The sequence below is a fragment of the Dermacentor variabilis genome, chromosome 1, assembly GCF_050947875.1.
Source record: "Dermacentor variabilis isolate Ectoservices chromosome 1, ASM5094787v1, whole genome shotgun sequence".
NCBI classification, from domain to species: domain Eukaryota; kingdom Metazoa; phylum Arthropoda; class Arachnida; order Ixodida; family Ixodidae; genus Dermacentor; species Dermacentor variabilis.
This window is the reverse complement of record NC_134568.1, coordinates 252077455-252096266: the sequence shown is the minus strand read 5'-3', so window position 1 is coordinate 252096266 and position 18812 is coordinate 252077455. Positions and strand designations below refer to the sequence as shown.

Here is an 18812-nt window from a genome sequence, read left to right as displayed (position 1 = left end):
GCAAGCAAAAATGATATCACAATTCTGTGAATTGCATCTGATAGTACCTCTAAAGAGGACAAAATTGATCTGTTACAAATGAAGCTAAAAAAATTAAGTAATATGGAAATACTGCTTTTGCAGAAGCCTTGTAGGCAACGTAAAAAAAATTCACGTAATATATAAATTGACATATTGAACTTCTCCGCTTTGAATGATCTAATGAACGCTGCTTACAGAATCGCGACGTCTGTTCTTGATGGAGAGCTACTAATTTGTAAACTTCGAGCTTCTATACATTTTCGAACTTTCAAATTTTTGAAATTTTTTTCAATGGAATGCAGTCCCGAAATCGAAAAGTCGCTTCGAACAGTCACTATAATTTAACCTTCGCTCTCAAATGCAACACATTTCATTGAAATCGGTGCAGGAGTTATCTCAGAAAAGTCTTCTTGCGTTTTACGTGTCTTTGAATATGCCGCGAGTTGGGCCCCAGCTAAAGCTTCCTGTTGATCTGGGGTTTAGAATAAGCGTCTTCAGCCAATCATAAGACAACGATGGATGTCGTCTGCAGCTGCTTGTCTTTGTCGTCTGAACTTCCCATGGCCTGTTGGCTCTTAGGATTAGGATCCAATTAGGCGGAATGAAAAAAAAATTGTTTGAGTATCTCCATGCGACAGCAAACAACATTACCTTTGTTCTGTCCAGCTATGTGGCATTTGGATATTTTTAAACACTGGCTAAGCTTAGCTTGGACACCCTGTGTAAGTGCGCGTGCGCGTGTGTGCGCGTGTGCGTGTGTGCGTGGATTCATGCGGCAATTATTCGCTCCGTCCGTGAGGTGCATTTTATTTCACAGTATCAATCTTGTTCGAGCAGTCCACATGCATGATTTTCATATGAATGGTGCTACGTGATTTTAATCGCACTTTCTTTATATGTCTTCACCTTTGACGTCTCGCTTCAAATCATAGACAGGATTGCGATCCGTCGCACACATACGTTCGCTCACGCCGTAGGCCACAAAATGAACATAAGTGTGGGCGCAGACACTACGTGGTTTCGACTTATAGGGTGCGGAATTGAAACTATGAGCAATATAATAGCAGGCTGAGGGTAACAGCTCGGAAGACGGCAGCGAATTGTACGACACCAACAAGTTTTGATAAGTAGAAGCGGTTAGGCGTTTTTCTCCTTTGTATTTATTTTTTTGTTTTCGTTGTTTCATCACACATGGAGGATTATAGCCTCAAAAGCATCGGGAAATATAATCATTTGCAGGCCTATGAGTGAGAAAAAGCTCAAACTAGAAAAAGAAAAGAAAAGGCTCAAAAGACACCAGTAAACAAACATGACGGTTGTCAGGGACAGAAACCACACTTCTGCCACTCGATGGAATGCCATGACGAGTATGAAAAGTCAGGCTATTTGGGTACATGAAGAAACACAGCCTATCAGACATTAAACAGAAGTTCGCTGCACAGTATTAATGTTACTGCCTTCCACAGCAGCGCCCGCTAAATACAATTGTGCACCAAAACTGTTCAAGCATTTCGAGATCAATCAGATCACAAATCAGAGCGCGCCTCAAAAATATAAGCACGCGCCATCGTCGGCTATCAGTTGTGTTCTGGCCAATCGACCGCTACAGCGTGTTCCAACGCTTGCCCACGTCAGCTAGAGCGGCACAGATATACATAATTTGGTTCGTAAGGCTGCTACCCGCCTATCGTAGAAATTTCTTCTCAAGTCGTCATCTGCGACGGCTCCTTACGTTTCGTGAATCCTTATTAGCGGTGTAGTGCATAAACATAAAAGTGCCATTGCATCAAAGTTGTGGCCTTTGCTGTGGATAAACATAAACATTGCATGAGATTACACGCTGCACAAGATTAATTGTGTGCATCGCTGTTAGTTGTATAGCACTTAATTAACCACTTCACAGAAGCTTCGCTTCACATTAATTCGTTTTCGTTTATTAGTGTCTTCACTTCGTTGCTTTCATGGGTCTGGATGTTTATACAAGACCATTGGCAGCGTGTACATGCGAATGTCTTCTACGGGTATGTATCACACACAATATCTGCAGGGAACCTGCTCGCGGAAATTGCGCTGCTACACCGCTGTTCGTGAATTTTGGGTATGCAAAGAAGTTGGCTTAGTAATGCTCAAATATATCGCTTCGCGCCACCACACCTACGAAAGATTGTCGTTCTCCCTGTTCGTTGGTTTTCGAACAGGGTCGAGAGTTCTCTCGCTGTCATGGGTCTGCTGAAATGAGCAACAAAAAAAGATAAGCAAGTGAAAAAGTTACGAAACAGTATAGATGTCAGTCCTCATCGCAAGTCCCTCTCTCCTCGCTTTTACGACTGCCACTGGTTGGCAACGTATGTCTGCCTTTCTTGCCTCGCAGTACTTCCGCGCCTTCATCTTCCAAACAACATCTTGGCTTTCCCGCAGCACACCTGAACCAACAAGAGAAGCCCACGTTTTGTGAAGAAAACGAAGAGTCGGCCTAATTGGCTCGTCTCTTTGTGGTGTCTGCTAAAAACACAGCGTGAGCTGTTGCAACTTGCGGAAGTAATTATAAAGAAAGCAATATTACCGCATTAGACTCTGCGCTGTCCTTTGCTTTTAACCGTGTGTCTGCGGAGGAGGAGACACCTGTGCGGTCTGCCCGCTCCTTTCCTCGTGCATATGTAATTGTCCTTAATACAACCAAATGGAATGTTTCCATTTCTGTACGATCATATTTCAGCGGGGGTGAATAAGAATTAAAGCATTACAAGCAAACCGTTTGGATAAACAGACGGGAAGGATGGAGAGCAAAGGCACAATAGAAGACGATAAAATGACGTTAATGAGAAAAAATAATAGGTTTCTGGCCTTCCTCAGCCGCTCAAGAGGTGAATATGAGTAACTAAAGTTATATAAATGCAGTGTAGTTGCGAAAATGCACAATAGCCCGCAATGATGACCACAGCGCAGCCGTAACGGGTCGTCCCACTAGGCGATTTTCCGCATTTTTCTCGAGGTTATCACGGATAAGTCGCGCTCTCAAGTATCTCACTGCCAGGGGTATTTCGAAGTCTCCGCGCCACTGGAGTACCACCGTACCGCGCTGCTAAACGGCCAGCAGCTCCGACGCAAATCGCCCGCGGTTCGCGCCGACGGCGGAACGACGGCGGCGTGCGTGGCGCTTCCCCGCGGTAGCCGCTCGAATCGCGCCAGCCCGCGCCAGCGGCTCCCCGGCGGGGCGCGCCTTCGGCGGCGGCCAAGAGATGCCGCAGCGGCGGCGGCACGAGCCGGGAGCCGAATGACTTTCCCGTGATGCTCGGCGGTCGAGCGGCAGCGGCCGCGAGAGGCATGGCGCGCTGGGCGGCCGGCAGAACCCCTCCGGCGAGGCTCGGCCGGCGCGGGCCCTGAGCACGCTCGCCCCCCCACAGCAGCACGGCGGCCGCCCTGGCGACGCCCCAGGCATGCCTCGCCGGAAGCAGCACCGGCCTCAGCGGATGCAATGTGAGTGCATGCCTCCGACAGCGGCTACCCCTAAGCCTACGGTCTTGAATCCGAGAGCGACTAGCGTGCGCGTCCCCGCGGTCCGAGCCTCGCGCGGCGTCTGCCCTGGCCGCGCTCCGGCTCCGGCCGCCGGGCCGCGCGCGCTCCCGCGTGCTCGGAGCGCGCGCGCGCGCCTCAATGAGCGTGACACACACCGGGGGCCCGAACGACGCGTCGTGCACGTTGACAACACGCTCGGGGGTTCCACGCACTGTCAATGTGTCGCCGCTGTACGCACGTTTCCACGGCTCTGCGGCCGCCGCTGCGGTTCGGCGACTTCTCCGACCAGACGGCATGTGTTCAGTCGTGGTAGCAGAACTGTCGCGTATGTTTACAACCTGTCTCCTCCGTTGAGCTCGTTCGTTGAGCGCTTAGCTTTGCTCTCACTCCCCGCTGTGAGTGCGCTCTGGTCTGTTCTTCTTTTTTTTTTTATTCTATGTTCTGCGTCCGTTCGCTTACTCATTTGCTGGTTGTGTTGCCGGTGCTCCATAAGAAACGAGCGGAATATGTTGACACTCGTTAGTAGTTTCGGCAACGTTGTTTCTGATCAGAGTGTGCTACAGTTCTTTATTCGCACGTGCAATATTCAGTGGTTTACTATGATATCGTATTTCTAATGTTTTTTTTTTTTCCCTCTTATTGCGAACAACCGTGACAATATCTGCCGTTTATTAATTATGATACTGCAGCGCGCACACATGTCTGCAGTTGATCTACCATTTAATGGTGACGACATAAATGCCGCTGGTGCAGTTGCTCTTCTGTCCTGCCGACGGTATTAGTTTTCTTCAGGAACATACCCGTAATGAATTAGCCCATGCAGATATCAATGGTGGACGCCTGTTGCACAGCGCCTTGGACACTTACCGTCTATACCAACACCTTAGTTTTAGAGCGGAATAAATCTTATTCTCGGTTTAGTGCGAACCTTACGGGGCTTTTTATCTTGCTCCACATCACTTCAAATCATCCACGTCACGAGACACCTCTTAGAGCAGATTACAAGACAGCTTTATCCTACCGCGTGCACGATCTTGCTTAGGCGCCTTTGCCTTTGCCACTGACGCCGTCTTCAAAGTTCTAAACTTCACTGTTAGCATCGTATCACGTAGCCTTCCTGTGGCAGTAGGGGATGTAGACTCTTCGCATGACACACCTTCGTAACTATGCCGTGCATGTGCCGGCTACGCCCTAACGACTGCGGCCGAAATCATCCGCCCAACTACGAAGTATTTCACCGCGATCTTGAACCCGCGAGCATATCGAACTCGGCGTATTTCACAACCGAGCGAGTGCCTCTGCGCCGTGCCGACCCCGCCGGTACAAGTGAGCGATGTGCAGGACTGGGTCCGCTTTATTCGATACCGACGCAACGTCCCAGGAGGTGCGGCAACACTTCTGCGTATATATAAAACTCACGCTTGTAGAGTAACTCGAGCTCCGCATTCCTTCTCGAGCGCAGGTTTGCTTGACTAAAAATGAAGTAACACTTGCTTGCGCGGAGATCTTGAAGCGTTCTGAAGAGAGAAACTGACTTCTTGGGCGTAGTGGTGCTACAGTAATATCTGCTATCCCGATGACCTGAAATGTAGGCGACGCGAGCACTTTCCGTATTCGTCGAATCGCTGACTCAGCGCTGTTCTGTCGGGCGAAATGTTAGAAACGAAGCGCGCACCAGCCAGCAATATGAAAGGGCACACCGAATTCGTTTACAAGTGGTTATTACTCGTGACTTGTGGATTCAAACGTGGCGGGTGAGTATGCACTAAGTAACTTTCCCGTTGAATATTTCGCCTTGAGAATCGCTTTTACGTTCGGCATAGGTTGCGAGTTGCTGTGGCTACTTAAATGCAATTTTGAGTTTTGCGTGTCGGATGGCTCACATCAGTACTGGCATGGAAAACGCCGAATTCAGGAGGTTGGTAAACGATTAGAGGAGGTTGCCACTTTTTGTGGAGACCGTTACACTGTTTCGAAAATGTTGCAACGATCCGTTTACTTACAAGTAGGGGTGCGCGAATATTTGAAATTTCTAATGCGAATCAAGTAGTCTTTCCTATTCGATTCGCATTCGACTGAATAATTCACTGTTCGAAGGGGTCGAATATTTGTTTCGTTTGGACGCTATATGAAACATCAACAGCCTTGCAATTGAGAGGGAAACACTGATGAAAATTGACTCCTCTGAATGATTCCGGTGCAAGAGAACAGCGGTTGTCGCGCAGACGACCCAGTGCCTGAAAATACACAAGTACATGAGGAGGCCACTTATACATAATAGTTACCAGCCGCTGAGTAAGGATGTCTCGTCTTGGGGCAGCCTACAAATTATTTGTCTCTATTTAAACAAAGCAATTTATTATTTGGCCAAAATCACCATGTTTGGATTCTTTCAAAACGATGCGCGGCGTTGTAGTATTGCGCTTAGCTCCTTAAACAAACACTACAATCCTACATGCTTCTAGTAGGTGCTCTTCCGTTTTTTTTTTCTTCATTAGTGTCACTGTAGTCATGCACCAGATATACGATCGCACTTTGTTTACCATTTACAAGCTTCTCAGTTGACCCGATATCCAGTTTTCTATAGCATTACATATGCATTAAAATAATGCAAACACGCCTTTTGTTGCAGAGCAGACTCTACGAAACCTTTATTTCACTTTTTTTATGAATTGGGTATGTTCGATATTTGATTCGATACTCGAAGGTCGTTTTTCTCAAATATTCGTAATCAATTCGACAATTGTGCTATTCGAACACCCCTACTCATAATCAAATCGAGAATGCGAAGAGCGTTCAACACGCGTGCCCCGGACGTCGGCTGTTAGGCGTTGTGAACATGCCTCCATATAGATAACAATATTGATGAGCTCGCATCTCTCTACGTTTCTGTCATTTGTGAAGACGGTAGCGCATGTAGATTAGTTTAAAGGATGTTGTCCGAACAATCGGTGTTACGGCACAAACGTTTGCTATTGCACTTGAGCACAGCTTTGCGCTAAGGAGCATATATAGCATGTAGTCGTAGAAGCTCAGTACACGGTTTTGCACGTCCTTGTGAGCCAAGACACGAAAAAATTAAACAGCGAGATGGGGCAATATGTTTATTCTGAAGTGGAAGAGAAGGTTCGAGAAACTGCGTGGCGCACGTTTTCGCAAATGGTGCATGCTAAGCGCCTGGCGACTCTCCTCAAGTGTGCATAGTAACGCCATGAGTGACCCAGTATTACCGCGTCATGACAAGCTATTCTAGTCTATATTTCACAGTAAACTTAGTTGCTGAAGCGTCGGGCCGTGAAAGGGGCAACATTTCGTCAATCCATCCTCATATTCGCGCGTCCGTGAATAACGAACTGCTGGAGCCGTGAGATGACCTGTACACGCCTTCGTCATCTGCATGCCATGCAACGTATTTCTCTGCTTTCTTAAATCCAAGCAATACCATGCGCAGCGTACTCTATTCTGCCTCGCCTGAAATATTTTCCCGAAGCCGCACATATTGCTCCCCCACTTTTTTCAGCCGTCAATTCGGCGTACGCAGTGTCAAGTCATTTTTGACGTCTGAATGCTGGCTGATGCCGCATTTAAGAGAGAACATCTGTTCGCCGTCCAGCTAGATGTTTACGCTTCTGTCTGAGCATGCATTGGTCAACGCACATGTGTTACGTTTGTCCATATAGTTGTTGTTGTTCTGTCGTTATGGTTATGCTGACCGTACTCTTCGCACGACCTTTGCCGCCATTCTTTGCCTCTTTTCTCCCTTCTTCTTCTTCTTCTTTTTTTTCGTGTGCGTGTGTTTCTCTTTCTCTTCCACCTCCACCATCGGTGCACACACTCGTGTTCTCTGTCTATACCTACAAAAGAATGCGCCAAGAGCTGTAGGGTAGGGATGGCCGTTCCTTGTTACTTTCTTCTGTTTTTTCCTATTCTTTTCGGCTTCTGCGCGTACGCAAAGGGTTTCCCTCTCCGTGTTTATGGTGTCCCTTCCAGTGCGTCCTCGTGCGGCGGCGTGTGTTTAGCGTGCGTAGTGTGATCCGCCGTATATCACAGCATGCTACCGGAAGTTTGGTCAAGCGGCGATACGCGCGAGGAAACCTGTTCTCCGTGCCGCCAGTCCGTTGGCGACTGTCTGGCGGCGAGTGCTACAGCGTGGCGAAAGGCGCCCAGGGTAGCACGCGGGCGCACTGTTTATGCCCTTGCCTGCCAGGGATTCCGAGTCGCGGCTTCCGAGCGGGAATCGCTCGGAAATCGTTCCGATTTTTTCGCATAGCCGGGGCGGCCGGCAGAATGGGGCGACGGAGAGAGCGCGATGTTGGCACGCGTCTAAACGACGGCGAAACGAAGAGGCACTTGGAGAGTCCCCCGGACGAGCGACGCTCAAGACAGCTCGTATTCACAAAATCAGTCCGTATTATACAGTTCGTAAGAACAAGCATCGGTCACTCAACGACGGCGAACGTGTTGTCAAAGAGCGGCCGATCAGTGACAAATAGTTCTTGCGAACGAAAGGCTTCGTTAATTCGGCCCCAAAGGTCGAAAACGCAGATGCAACGCTACCTCGAAGGTCGAATTAGCAAACCTTTTCGTTCGTTGTATATTAGAAAGGTTTTTCATTGGCCGGCCGCCTTCGCATTCACGATTGGTCATGCGCCTATTCTTACGAACCGCTCCGCAAGAACTGCTCGTTGAATACGGGCCCAGGGCCCCGTGAACGTGTTCACGAAAAAAGTTCTTGCAATAAAATTGTTCGAAAGAGAAAATGGCAGCCACTCCTGATGCTAGACATACTCTTAGCGAAGGCGGTCAGCCAGTGGCAGAGGCGAAAAGCTCTGTGAATTCGGCCCCAGGGATCGAGTTCGCAAAGCTTTTCGTTCGTACGTGCTCTTTTCCCTTGGCCAGCCGCCTTCGCTAATATGCCCAGCATCAGTATTGGTTGGCATTTAGTATCACAAAAAATTCGAGCTTTTCCTTATATTGTTATTGAAAAAGACAAGTCCACTTGTCGAAACGTTAGCCCCTGCTTTTACCTTGTTCTAGATTTGCTCCATCGTCTTTGATTCCCATCTCCCGCATTCCCCGCCTTTTACGTGCCTTAGAGGCACACTGAACAGAAAAAAATAAGTCGAGCTGTATTAATACGTTTACTTTCTGCGGTACCAAAAAAAAAAAAGATAACTCTAAATTGCGAGAGGAAACGCCAGCTCCCCGTGACGTCATGGATTTTGACAACGTCTACTCGGGCCCAGTTAACTTGTTGTCGCTAAAGATGTACTGCATTGTATTCTAAGAGAGCCAAGAACTGAACTTAGCAAGGTCCAATGACTTTCATTGAGCCACAATGGCCCAGTGGCGAGAAATTAGTTTGAAATCCGTGACGTCACACTGAAATCTTGGTGCGAGAGTTTTGGCGAGAAATTTAAAAAGAAATGAAACTTTGACTTTAATTTTCTCCTGTAATAATCAACCTCTCACCGAGAAAATAACGAAAATAGTTGTGATGTGGTACTTTCTCAGTCTGAATGTGTTAAGTGTTTCTCTTTAGTTCCCCTCTAAAACGTAGAGGCCTGTGTAATACATATACAGGGTGTTTCAGCGAACACTTTCAAAACTTTTTAAAGGTTGCATGTGGCAGATAGCTCAATTCTAGTTCATGAGGGGGTCTACTCGAAGCGGCGGGCACTAAAAAAAATTGAAATGCAAAACCGACTAATTAACAAACATTCAATAATTATCTTTTTTAACTAATTACCTTATGACTAACATTGCAATTCACAAATAATATCCGTGGAATTCGCAAGACGGATCCACTTGGAACGAGTTCTCAGGACGATGCCAGTTCCGAGATATTAATTCTCAAACTTATATATATATATATATATATATATATATATATATATATATATATATATATATATATATATATATATATATATATATATATATATATATATATATATATATATAAATGAGAAGAAAGGGGGTTAACCGAGTGGCCCGATTTTTATTAGATCATAAGAAGCCAACAAACACTGACACCAAGGACAACATAGGGGAAATTACTTGTGCTTAATAAATGAAATGAAGAAACGATAAATTAATTGAAATTAAAGTGGATGGGGAAACAGCGCCACGTTAGCTCAATTGGTAGAGCATCGCACACGAAATGCGAAGGTTGTGGGTTCGGTTCCCACCTGCGGCAAGTCGTTCTTTCATCCACTTTAATTTCCAATAGTTTATCGTTTCTTCATTTCATTAATTAAGCACAAGTAATTTCCCCTATGTTGTCCTTGGTGTCAGTGTTTGTTGGCTTCTTATGATATGACTATATATATATAGAGAGAGACAATTAGGTGTTGGGGTAGCCATGCAGAAGATACTGTCGGTATTCGCTTCGGGATTCAGTAACCGAGTTGGCTGAGCGATTGCATCTGCGTACACACCGACTGCAAAGTGTTCCACGACGTCTTTTTTTTTTCAGCTATTCTCATGTTTAAGTAGGATAAGAAGTGGATTGACGCACTGCACTTGGACAGCATTCATCAATAGTGCAGCGAGAAATGAGTGCTAGTGAAATTGGTTCTGCCCTTGGTAAAAGGGTGTCCATGAAGCACGAATTTTTCTACGAAATCCTGAATTAGTGCCTGCTTGTACACTGACATCTCAAGGCGAATTTCTAATAAAATTATGGAGCCGTATTTCCAAAGCACTTTGTTTGTAAGGGCTGTTTGCTATTGGCCGGCCGCTTGCCAAAATAAAGAGTGGCTGGCATCTCTTACGAACAGTTCTCGCGTAAAACGCGCTGTTTTACGCGAGAACCCGTCCCGTATGTTTCTTCCATTCAGCTTTTACCGCCGCACACCGTGAAATGGAGAACGCATGCGCAGCTTTGATTTCCCCGCGTCTATAAACACGCCGAATCGCATTGCCGTTCGTCCGAAGTGTTTAAATACGTATTTAGAATTAGATGCTGGGGGTTTTACGTGCCAAAACCACAACGACGCACACCGTAGGAGGGGTCTCCGAAAGAATGTTCAATATGTATGCATCTAGTTAAAATTTCTTCCTACTACGTAATTATACGGACCCCGAACACCATTCCAGAGAAACATTGCTCTTTATATATGCCAGCGCATGCGTATCAAATCTTTGCGGAAAAAGAAAGTGTACAGAAGCCATTGACGATGATTGTCAACGTAAGCGGATAGCCGAACGCTTCCAACGATCGATTCGCCTTATTATAGTGACATACCTCGAATCTCTTACAAACTCGCGATTTCGTGCACACTGCGACGCGATACATAGCTTGAGTTTTCTGTTGGTTACCTCCAAAGTGGGCGAAATACGCGTACAATGTTATAAAGAAATGCCTGCCCGATGGTGGGATCGAACCTCTGTCTTCCAGCAGAGGAGCCCAATGTTCTAACCATTAGGCCACGACCTCACGCATGCTTCTGTCGTGTCAAAGTAGCTCCTCGAAAGGTCTGGCCACTTTCTCGCGTTCTTCCCTCGTGATAGTTAGCACTTTGAGACGCCGTGTTAGATGGCACTGCCTTCGAGATCGCCTCATGAAAACGGTTAGATACAAGGAAAGAAAAATGGTCTTATGAGCCGAAGAAAGTTATTCGCTTTATTAACAGAGGCGGGCAAGCTAGTTGCTGTTTAGGTCAGCTCAAAGAATGTCTTCTGGATACCTTTTCTTTCTTAATTATCCATCCGCTCATGAAAGTAGTGCAGATGACATCGCTACATAAGGAAAAGAAGAATTCTTCGTGTCGAAGGCAGTGTGAAAAGATTCTCAAAACATTTTTTTTCTGCCCGAGTTAATTGCTTTTTGACTAAATAAATTCTGAAATCATTTTGCACTATAGCCTTGCCAGTTTTGAATGATCAGGGGAAATGTTTCTCAGGAAAGGCACAACAGCGGTTGGCATACAAATGCATCGTTCTTGTTTTCAGTGCATATGAGTCAAATTAATAGCTCGTGTTCTGGCAATGTTTATAAAACTGCCTAAAATGCCGTATTAATGGAGCGAAAGAAGTAAAAAAAATCCCGATAACATTTTTGCTCCCAGTAAAATGAAAACAAGAGCATGAAAAGAAGGAGGCTGGCTGCGCGATATTTATTTGCGAATTCACGAAAATAGAGACACTGTGGGCTGTGTGAGCCACATATTTGCTGTGTAATATTATGCATATGGTTGTTTCGAACACTGACTAGCTTTTCTCATTAGACCAAAGGAAAGGTGAAAATGACTCAACATCTATCGCATAAGATCGTCAGCCTCAATATAACATAATGGGATACTACACTCTAAGAAGAAAAGGAGGAAATGGGGTATTGAGATTACTCCTTTAGGGGAGCAACTGATCTGCCACAACCATTCCTCCCTTTAGGGGGTAAGTGCGAAGCGATGAACTGTTACTCCCCATGCCGTTACTCCTCCGAGGACTAACAGTTGCTCTTTTCTGATGCTCCTCAAGGGAGTAACGGTCATTATTTCCGATGCTCCGCAAAGGTGGAATTAATAAAATTAGGCATTTATACACTAATAAAAAAGATTACTGAGCTGAAAAAAAGGCGCCCGAAAGGAGGATTCGAACTCACGTTCTCACGCTCACAAGTCAGCTACTCTAACCACTGCACCACGGCACATTGGTTGACGGGGCAGGAAATTGAGACAAGTTAAGCATTGGCACGCAGGTGCGGCAATGTAAAAGCGATTCGGCATTTTGTGTATGCTGTGCGGGGAGAGTGTAACGTTGAGTGTACTTGCAACTATAAGCGAGTGCGAAAAGAAATCTGCCCGGGTATTTTTAGGGTGCTTTAAACTGAGGCACTACACGATGTAAACGTGTATATGCGAGCTCAAACGGGGCACCTAAGACGACAGAGACGGACAATTGCTCTATCGCTTAGTGTGTCCCGTTTGAGCTACACATCGCTTCAGTTAAGTTCGTAATCTCCTTGGAACGGAAGAAACCTCGGTACCATTGACCAGCAAAATCTGGCAGTATGTATCAATGACTTGCGCGTTTAATGTGTATCGCTCACTTATGGTGTGCGCGCAAAGGGCATGGCTCTTCACATTCCAACTTTATATTTCACGCAATTTTCTCACAAAGAGGCAAAGTGCTGCTTTGCATGTAGTTCAATAGACAGTGCACGAACTTCGAACTATTCACGATTTGTAGACAATACAGTTTTTGCCGCATCTCTGCACGACACGGACGAAAACAGCGGAGCGCATGGGGAGTAACTGTTGCCGTTCGTCCTCCCGTTGCTCTCTTTCCGACCAGGGACTAAACACTTACTCTCCAAAATTTGCACACGGCACGCACATCCATGCAGTTACTCCCTTGAGGGACGAAAGCGCCCTTTTTGGGACTAACTGCGCAGTTACTCCCGTTTTCCCCGGAATTCTTCTTAGAGTGTATATTCAGACGAATGGAATACGGGAATTGCAGTAATGAATTACGAATATGATGAAAGCCCGTAATGGTGAAAAAGCGCAACAAATTAAAGAAACGCACTCACAGGGTTTTGGGTGTATTAAGGACACCAATAAGACCAATAATAAATAAAGCGTCGGTGCCTGTATTCACATAAACGTTCGTACGCTTTAACTGTTTGCAAGAGCAGACGCCAGCCAATCGGAACGTTGCACGTGTTATTACTGAACACGTCGGTAGGTGGGGAACAATACTCACGAACGAAAAGCTTTGTGCATTCGACCCTGGTCTCCTATGCTTTGTTCACTTAATGACGTTTGCGTTACAGCTCGCTTGTCACACGAATAAGGGCCGCTTTGGGTTCCAGAAAAGTGCCAGAAAAATGGACAAGCGGCACGCTCGATCTATTTACCGATATTACAGTTTGCTTTTTCCCAGTATTGGGCTTTGTTGCCTTCGCTGCTTAATTCTGCTATCTAAGTTTTCGTCATACAGGATTCGCATTGGCTGCCATAGCGCCTTCTCGATATTGTCTTCCTTTTGCACTCTCGCTCAGGTATCGATAGTATAAGAACGGCTGTTATGTTTACGGCAACTTCTTTGTCGGCGAATGTCTGTCAAAATCATTCGCGGAAAGCAAACTTTATTGCTTGGTCACGAGCGCTTCAGCTCTCTGCTGGTGGCAGCGAGAATTCATTGAGAAGTTGCCTCTCTTTGCCGATAGCACTACTATAGTCCGGGCACACGTACTGCTCGTCGTTCCCATGCTTGCAGTACCGTCGTATACTTGCAGCCCCCGCAGACGCTGTCGCCAGAGTTCCCTCCAATTTTTGTGGGTAAATCTGCGTCCAATGTGAAGCCCGAACGAGTGGCGCGCGTCAGCAGGCGCCAGCGCACGCGTTTGCCGGCGCTGGCGTGCGTATATACACCATCGAATTTTGTCACGCCTGCTGTTAGCAACCGCGACCTGCGTTGTCATGTCGTTCCTGTCACACTGCGCCGACTCCATGGTATGCAGACGATTTTGGCAGTCGGACGATTTCGTTGTCACGCTACAAATACGGGCGTATCCCCGTGCCGACACGGCTGCTGTGAAACTTACTCTCGCTACAATTTTCATACGTGGCGCTCGCTAGGTTATGTTTTACTTTTTCTCAAAAATGCATTTTTCATACTCGCTATAAGATATCTGAGAGCGGAGCTTTCTACATTTTTTTAATACCGAGTTATGGAGTGCGCAGTTTCCCCGGAGGAGCGCCGCTGCCAGCCCGAGCATTATAGCGGCGCATTTGTTTACATCGGCACACAATGCGACCGCTCATCGTCCGCTTCATGATACATTCGAGCCTGGATATCATGTGTTCGCTATATCAGGAGTTCGTTATAAGTGGGCGTTCCCTCCAAACTACCGATAAAGAACAGCAGAATGCGCAGGAGTGCCGCTGTAATAATTGACGCGCACTGCGCTACACTCGCAGAAATTGGTGACCGATGTTTGGTTCAGTAATGGCGTTCCAATAATGACACTCTCCAAGTTTGACGAGCTGCGGACGTGGCATTAGGCAAAGCCCTTTGCGTATGCAAGATGCTTGAACAAAATGCTTGAACGAGGCCGCACGGCCGTGATTGCCTGTGTGACGCCACGAATGCGGCAGCGCATTCGCGAGCCACGAAGTGAGGCGCCATGCAGCCTTCTCCCCTTCCCCGACTCGTGTAGACGCTGTCGCGCCATGGTTTATTCCGTTCCTTGTAAGCGAACCGAGCAGAGCGCCAGGTCGTTATAAGTGGACAGTTGTCTCATATAGACGCCTTGCGAAATATTTTGGGTGTATATATATATAGAGAAACTGTTCGTCGGAGAGCCGAAAGTTCGCTGTAGATGTAATCGGGATATGGGGGGGGGGGGGGGGGGGGGGGTGCGCTCGACTGAAGCGGAACCCGCTCAGTACGGACATAAATTGTCAAAACATATCAAAACACTCCGATCTGCGCATATCAGTACCGTCTCATCATGCACTCACAGACCTGCCAGTATTAATGACCGCGAACATTTCGAAAATGGCGACCGGGAGTGCGCGCTATTACTGCCTGGTTCAATCTTCACCATCTTGCAATTTACACGTTCGATGCAGTATTACTGGACAAAACTACGCACGCTTGATCTCTAATTTATAAAGCTTGTAGTTTTCTCTCGTAAACTCAGATGTCAGTACTGACGCTTCTCATAGGTGAGCACGGCGCTTGTTTACGCAGCTGTATCGATGGGTTCGCCATTTGTTGCCCGCTTGGCGCCAGACGCAAACAATGGGTCTCGGGAATTAAATGCCGTGTAAGTATGACAGAGGGCACAAATGCTCATCTGTGCCACATTACCACATTATTTATTATTACCACAACATATTAATCATAACTAAAATTGAGCATGCATGTGCCATCTGGGATCCGAACCAGGACTACATCGTACGTAACCTTGAATTCTTGCAAAGCCGTGCTGCTCGTCTTATCTTTTCGAACTATTCCCTGTACTGCAGTGTTACAGCTTTAAAAAATCGTGCCGGATTGGATCCCCTATCACTACCACGGAAACACGCGCGCCTATCACTCTGTCATAAACTTTATCATCACGAGCGTTTGCATGATGACTTGTTTCAGTCACCCTCTGTCATTTTGCCTCGTCAAGATCACCCTTTCAAAATCAAACGACCAATGCGTCACTCAGATATTTACGCGCAATCATTTATACCCAGAACCATACTTTATTGGAATAACCTACCATCAGACATTGCTACTGAGGTACCCCCCGAGGAATTTCAACAAATGCTGCTTTCCTATGTCAGAATGTGGCGTCTCTGTGCAATATGAAACGCTACCTTTTTTTATTAGTCATACTGTATATTGGGTTCCTGTGTTACCTTTGCTATCCGTCCGATTTTGTTCTCCAGTTATCCTCTTTCGAGGGACTTTTATTTATTCTGAATTGTAGGTGTTTCAATTTTCAAATTTCTTATAATTTCGTGCTAATTTGGTTTTATCTTAATGTTGATTTTACTGCAGATTGTTGTGTGTGCGTATTTTGTCGCGTTTGTTGCGTTTTTCTCACAAATCGTTATGACAGTAATATGCTTGTGTGCCCCCCCCCCCCATGTACTACTCTCTTCTGGAGGGCCTTTAAGGGTATTTTGAATAAATATATGAGCAAATAAATAAATAAATACATAAATAAATAATTACATTCACATGTCACTCGGACGAGCGCCGGAGAGTGTGGCAGGCAGCCTTCGAGAACGGTGATGCATTCAGATGTTGGCTCAACACTGTGTCGGCGCTTCCCGCTTCATGTGGACAGCGTGCAAAGGGAAGGGTATAGTTGATTTCAAATCGCTTAACCTTTAGCTCAGATACGCCAGTAGCGTGGTTACCAAATCGGCGGCTGTGGTGACATACCCTCCGCTGAACGGAAACAACGGCTCAAAATTGATGTGGCGGCTGGCGATTGTTGAAGTTCGTGCATTTGAACTTTGAAAGCACGTTTCCGTTTCTTTTGAGCAGTGCCAAATATCGCGTGCATAGAAGTAAGAGAAACCCAACGTTGCGGCAATCGCGTTATCGGTGCTATGTTTTGGTTGAGCGGCAGTCAGATCGCATGCACGAAGACCGGTCGAGCGACGCTCGGCCGACTCGTTTCGTCGGCGTGGTCGGCACTAAATTCCGTCACGCTTCTACAACTCGCGGTCTAGTACGACAAAATTGTCTGTGAGTGACACGCAGCGACACTGTCGCGCTTCGCCACAATATTTGGCCGGTCGTTCGCGTCTGCATCGCTGGCATCGGTGAAGCCTCCGGAGTCGCGACCTTCCGATTGGTGCATGCCGGCAAGCACCTTCCGGCGGGCCCATAAATATACCTTACTTGGGCAAATATCCGCGCCTCTTTTTTATGTATGTACTCGTCGGGGCATATGGCAAACCGGTGGGCAGCGCCAGTAAGAAAAGGAACGCTGGCCAAAAACCAACAGCATAGGCATTACGACCGCAAAACGCTTGCCTCTTATGTGCGGGAAGGTACACGAGGTACTCTACTGTAACGTAACGCGGACAACCGTGGGGTGGCTTTTCCATGAATGCAATGTTGGCAGGAAATAGTGGTGCACTGCAGCGTGCATTTTGCAACTTGCGTGCCCATTGTTTTCATAGGGAGAGTTTTAGTCAGCCGCAAGGTCAAAACTAAATCCGTTTTTCGCGGAAGTAACATGAATGTGATGTTTATAAGAAAATGTGTCATGGGTGGCGTCGTGGAAGCACTGAATGTATACGGACCACTATAAAGAGCGCTTTTGACGCCGGCACATACATAAGTTCCAGTGCCTGTAGAAGGCTGTTTTGTGCCGTTGTTTGTTTTATACTTATACGTCTGCTCCTCAATAGCGAAATCGAGAAATAAAAAAGTTGGAGAAAGGCGTAGAAGTCAACCAGATATTGTTCCTGAAATCGAGGGTTCGACGGAAGCCCGTCTGGTCGGGATGAAGCATTGAAGAAATAAAACGAAGGACACCGACCAACATAGAAGTGCTAAAAAATGAAAGAAAGCTAAAAGACGTTTCGGCTTCGCTACGGAAGCCTTGTTCACAATGGGATGACGGAAGGTTCATGGAAGCTTATGTATGCTTTAGAACGTGACGTAAGCAGCGCATGTATGACGGGGGGAGGGTTCCCTCATTTCGATTAAGCGTGTGACGTGTTTTTTGTATCTCCAGTGATTCCAGATACAGACGCGATTTTTGGTTTCTTTCTTGGCCGATGATTCTCGAGCGATCCCAGTCGATATTGTGGCCCGTTGCATCCGTGTGCTCGGCAAGGGCATTCGACACTGTACGCTTCTTTTCGACATCTTTCTGATGCTGCCTCAGTCTCTGTTTGAAGTAACTTCAAACAGAGACTGAGGCAGCATCAGAAAGATGTCGAAAGGTCGGTTGCTGCCTCACTGCTCAACCGTACGAACCGCATTTGCACCACAGCAGAAAGCCGTTCCACTGACTTGGACCACGTGCGAGGTGATCTCTCGGCAAGCGGCTACCCCACATCCTTTTTGACTGCTGTGGAGCACCGTCTGTCCAATCCTGCTCGTCCGACCAATCCCCGACCAAGAAAGCGTGCTGCCATACCTTACGTTCCAGGGATAAGCGAAACCTTGTCTCGCGTTCTACGCAGTTATGACGTTGAGGTGGCGCACGTGCCCGTATGTAAGCTGAGGCAAGCGCTCGTCGGCGGTAAGGACAGGCTTCCGAGAGAATCGTTTCCCGGCGTGGTCTATAAGATACCCTGCGCAGATTGCGACTACGCATACATCGGTGAATCGAGCAACTTCAAACAGAGACTGAGGCAGCATCAGAAAGATGTCGAAAAGAAGCGTACAGTGTCGAATGCCCTTGCCGAGCACACGGATGCAACGGGCCACAATATCGACTGGGATCGCTCGAGAATCATCGGCCAAGAAAGAAACCAAAAATCGCGTCTGTATCTGGAATCACTGGAGATACAAAAAACACGTCACACGCTTAATCGAAATGAGGGAACCCTCCCCCCGTCATACATGCGCTGCTTACGTCACGTTCTAAAGCATACATAAGCTTCCATGAACCTTCCGTCATCCCATTGTGAACAAGGCTTCCGTAGCGAAGCCGAAACGTCTTTTAGCTTTCTTTCATTTTTTAGCACTTCTATGTTGGTCGGTGTCCTTCGTTTTATTTCTTCAGATATTGTTCCTGTTGGCTAACCTGTACGAGGAGAACACTCCTAAAAGCAAACGCCAAAGTATTTATTAATAGA

At 46.7% G+C, this 18812-nt stretch overlaps 1 protein-coding gene across 1 annotated transcript in view; it reads left to right on the top strand.

Moving 5' to 3' along the window:
• The first annotated feature begins 3346 nt into the window (after positions 1-3346).
• LOC142560823 (protein tiptop-like) overlaps positions 3347-18812 on the top strand; it is a 470396-nt gene continuing 454930 nt past the window's right edge. The window contains exon 1 of the mRNA XM_075673206.1: positions 3347-3498. Within this exon, the coding sequence (XP_075529321.1) occupies positions 3459-3498 (40 nt within the window). The 5' untranslated portion in view covers positions 3347-3458. The remainder of the gene's footprint in view (positions 3499-18812) is intronic.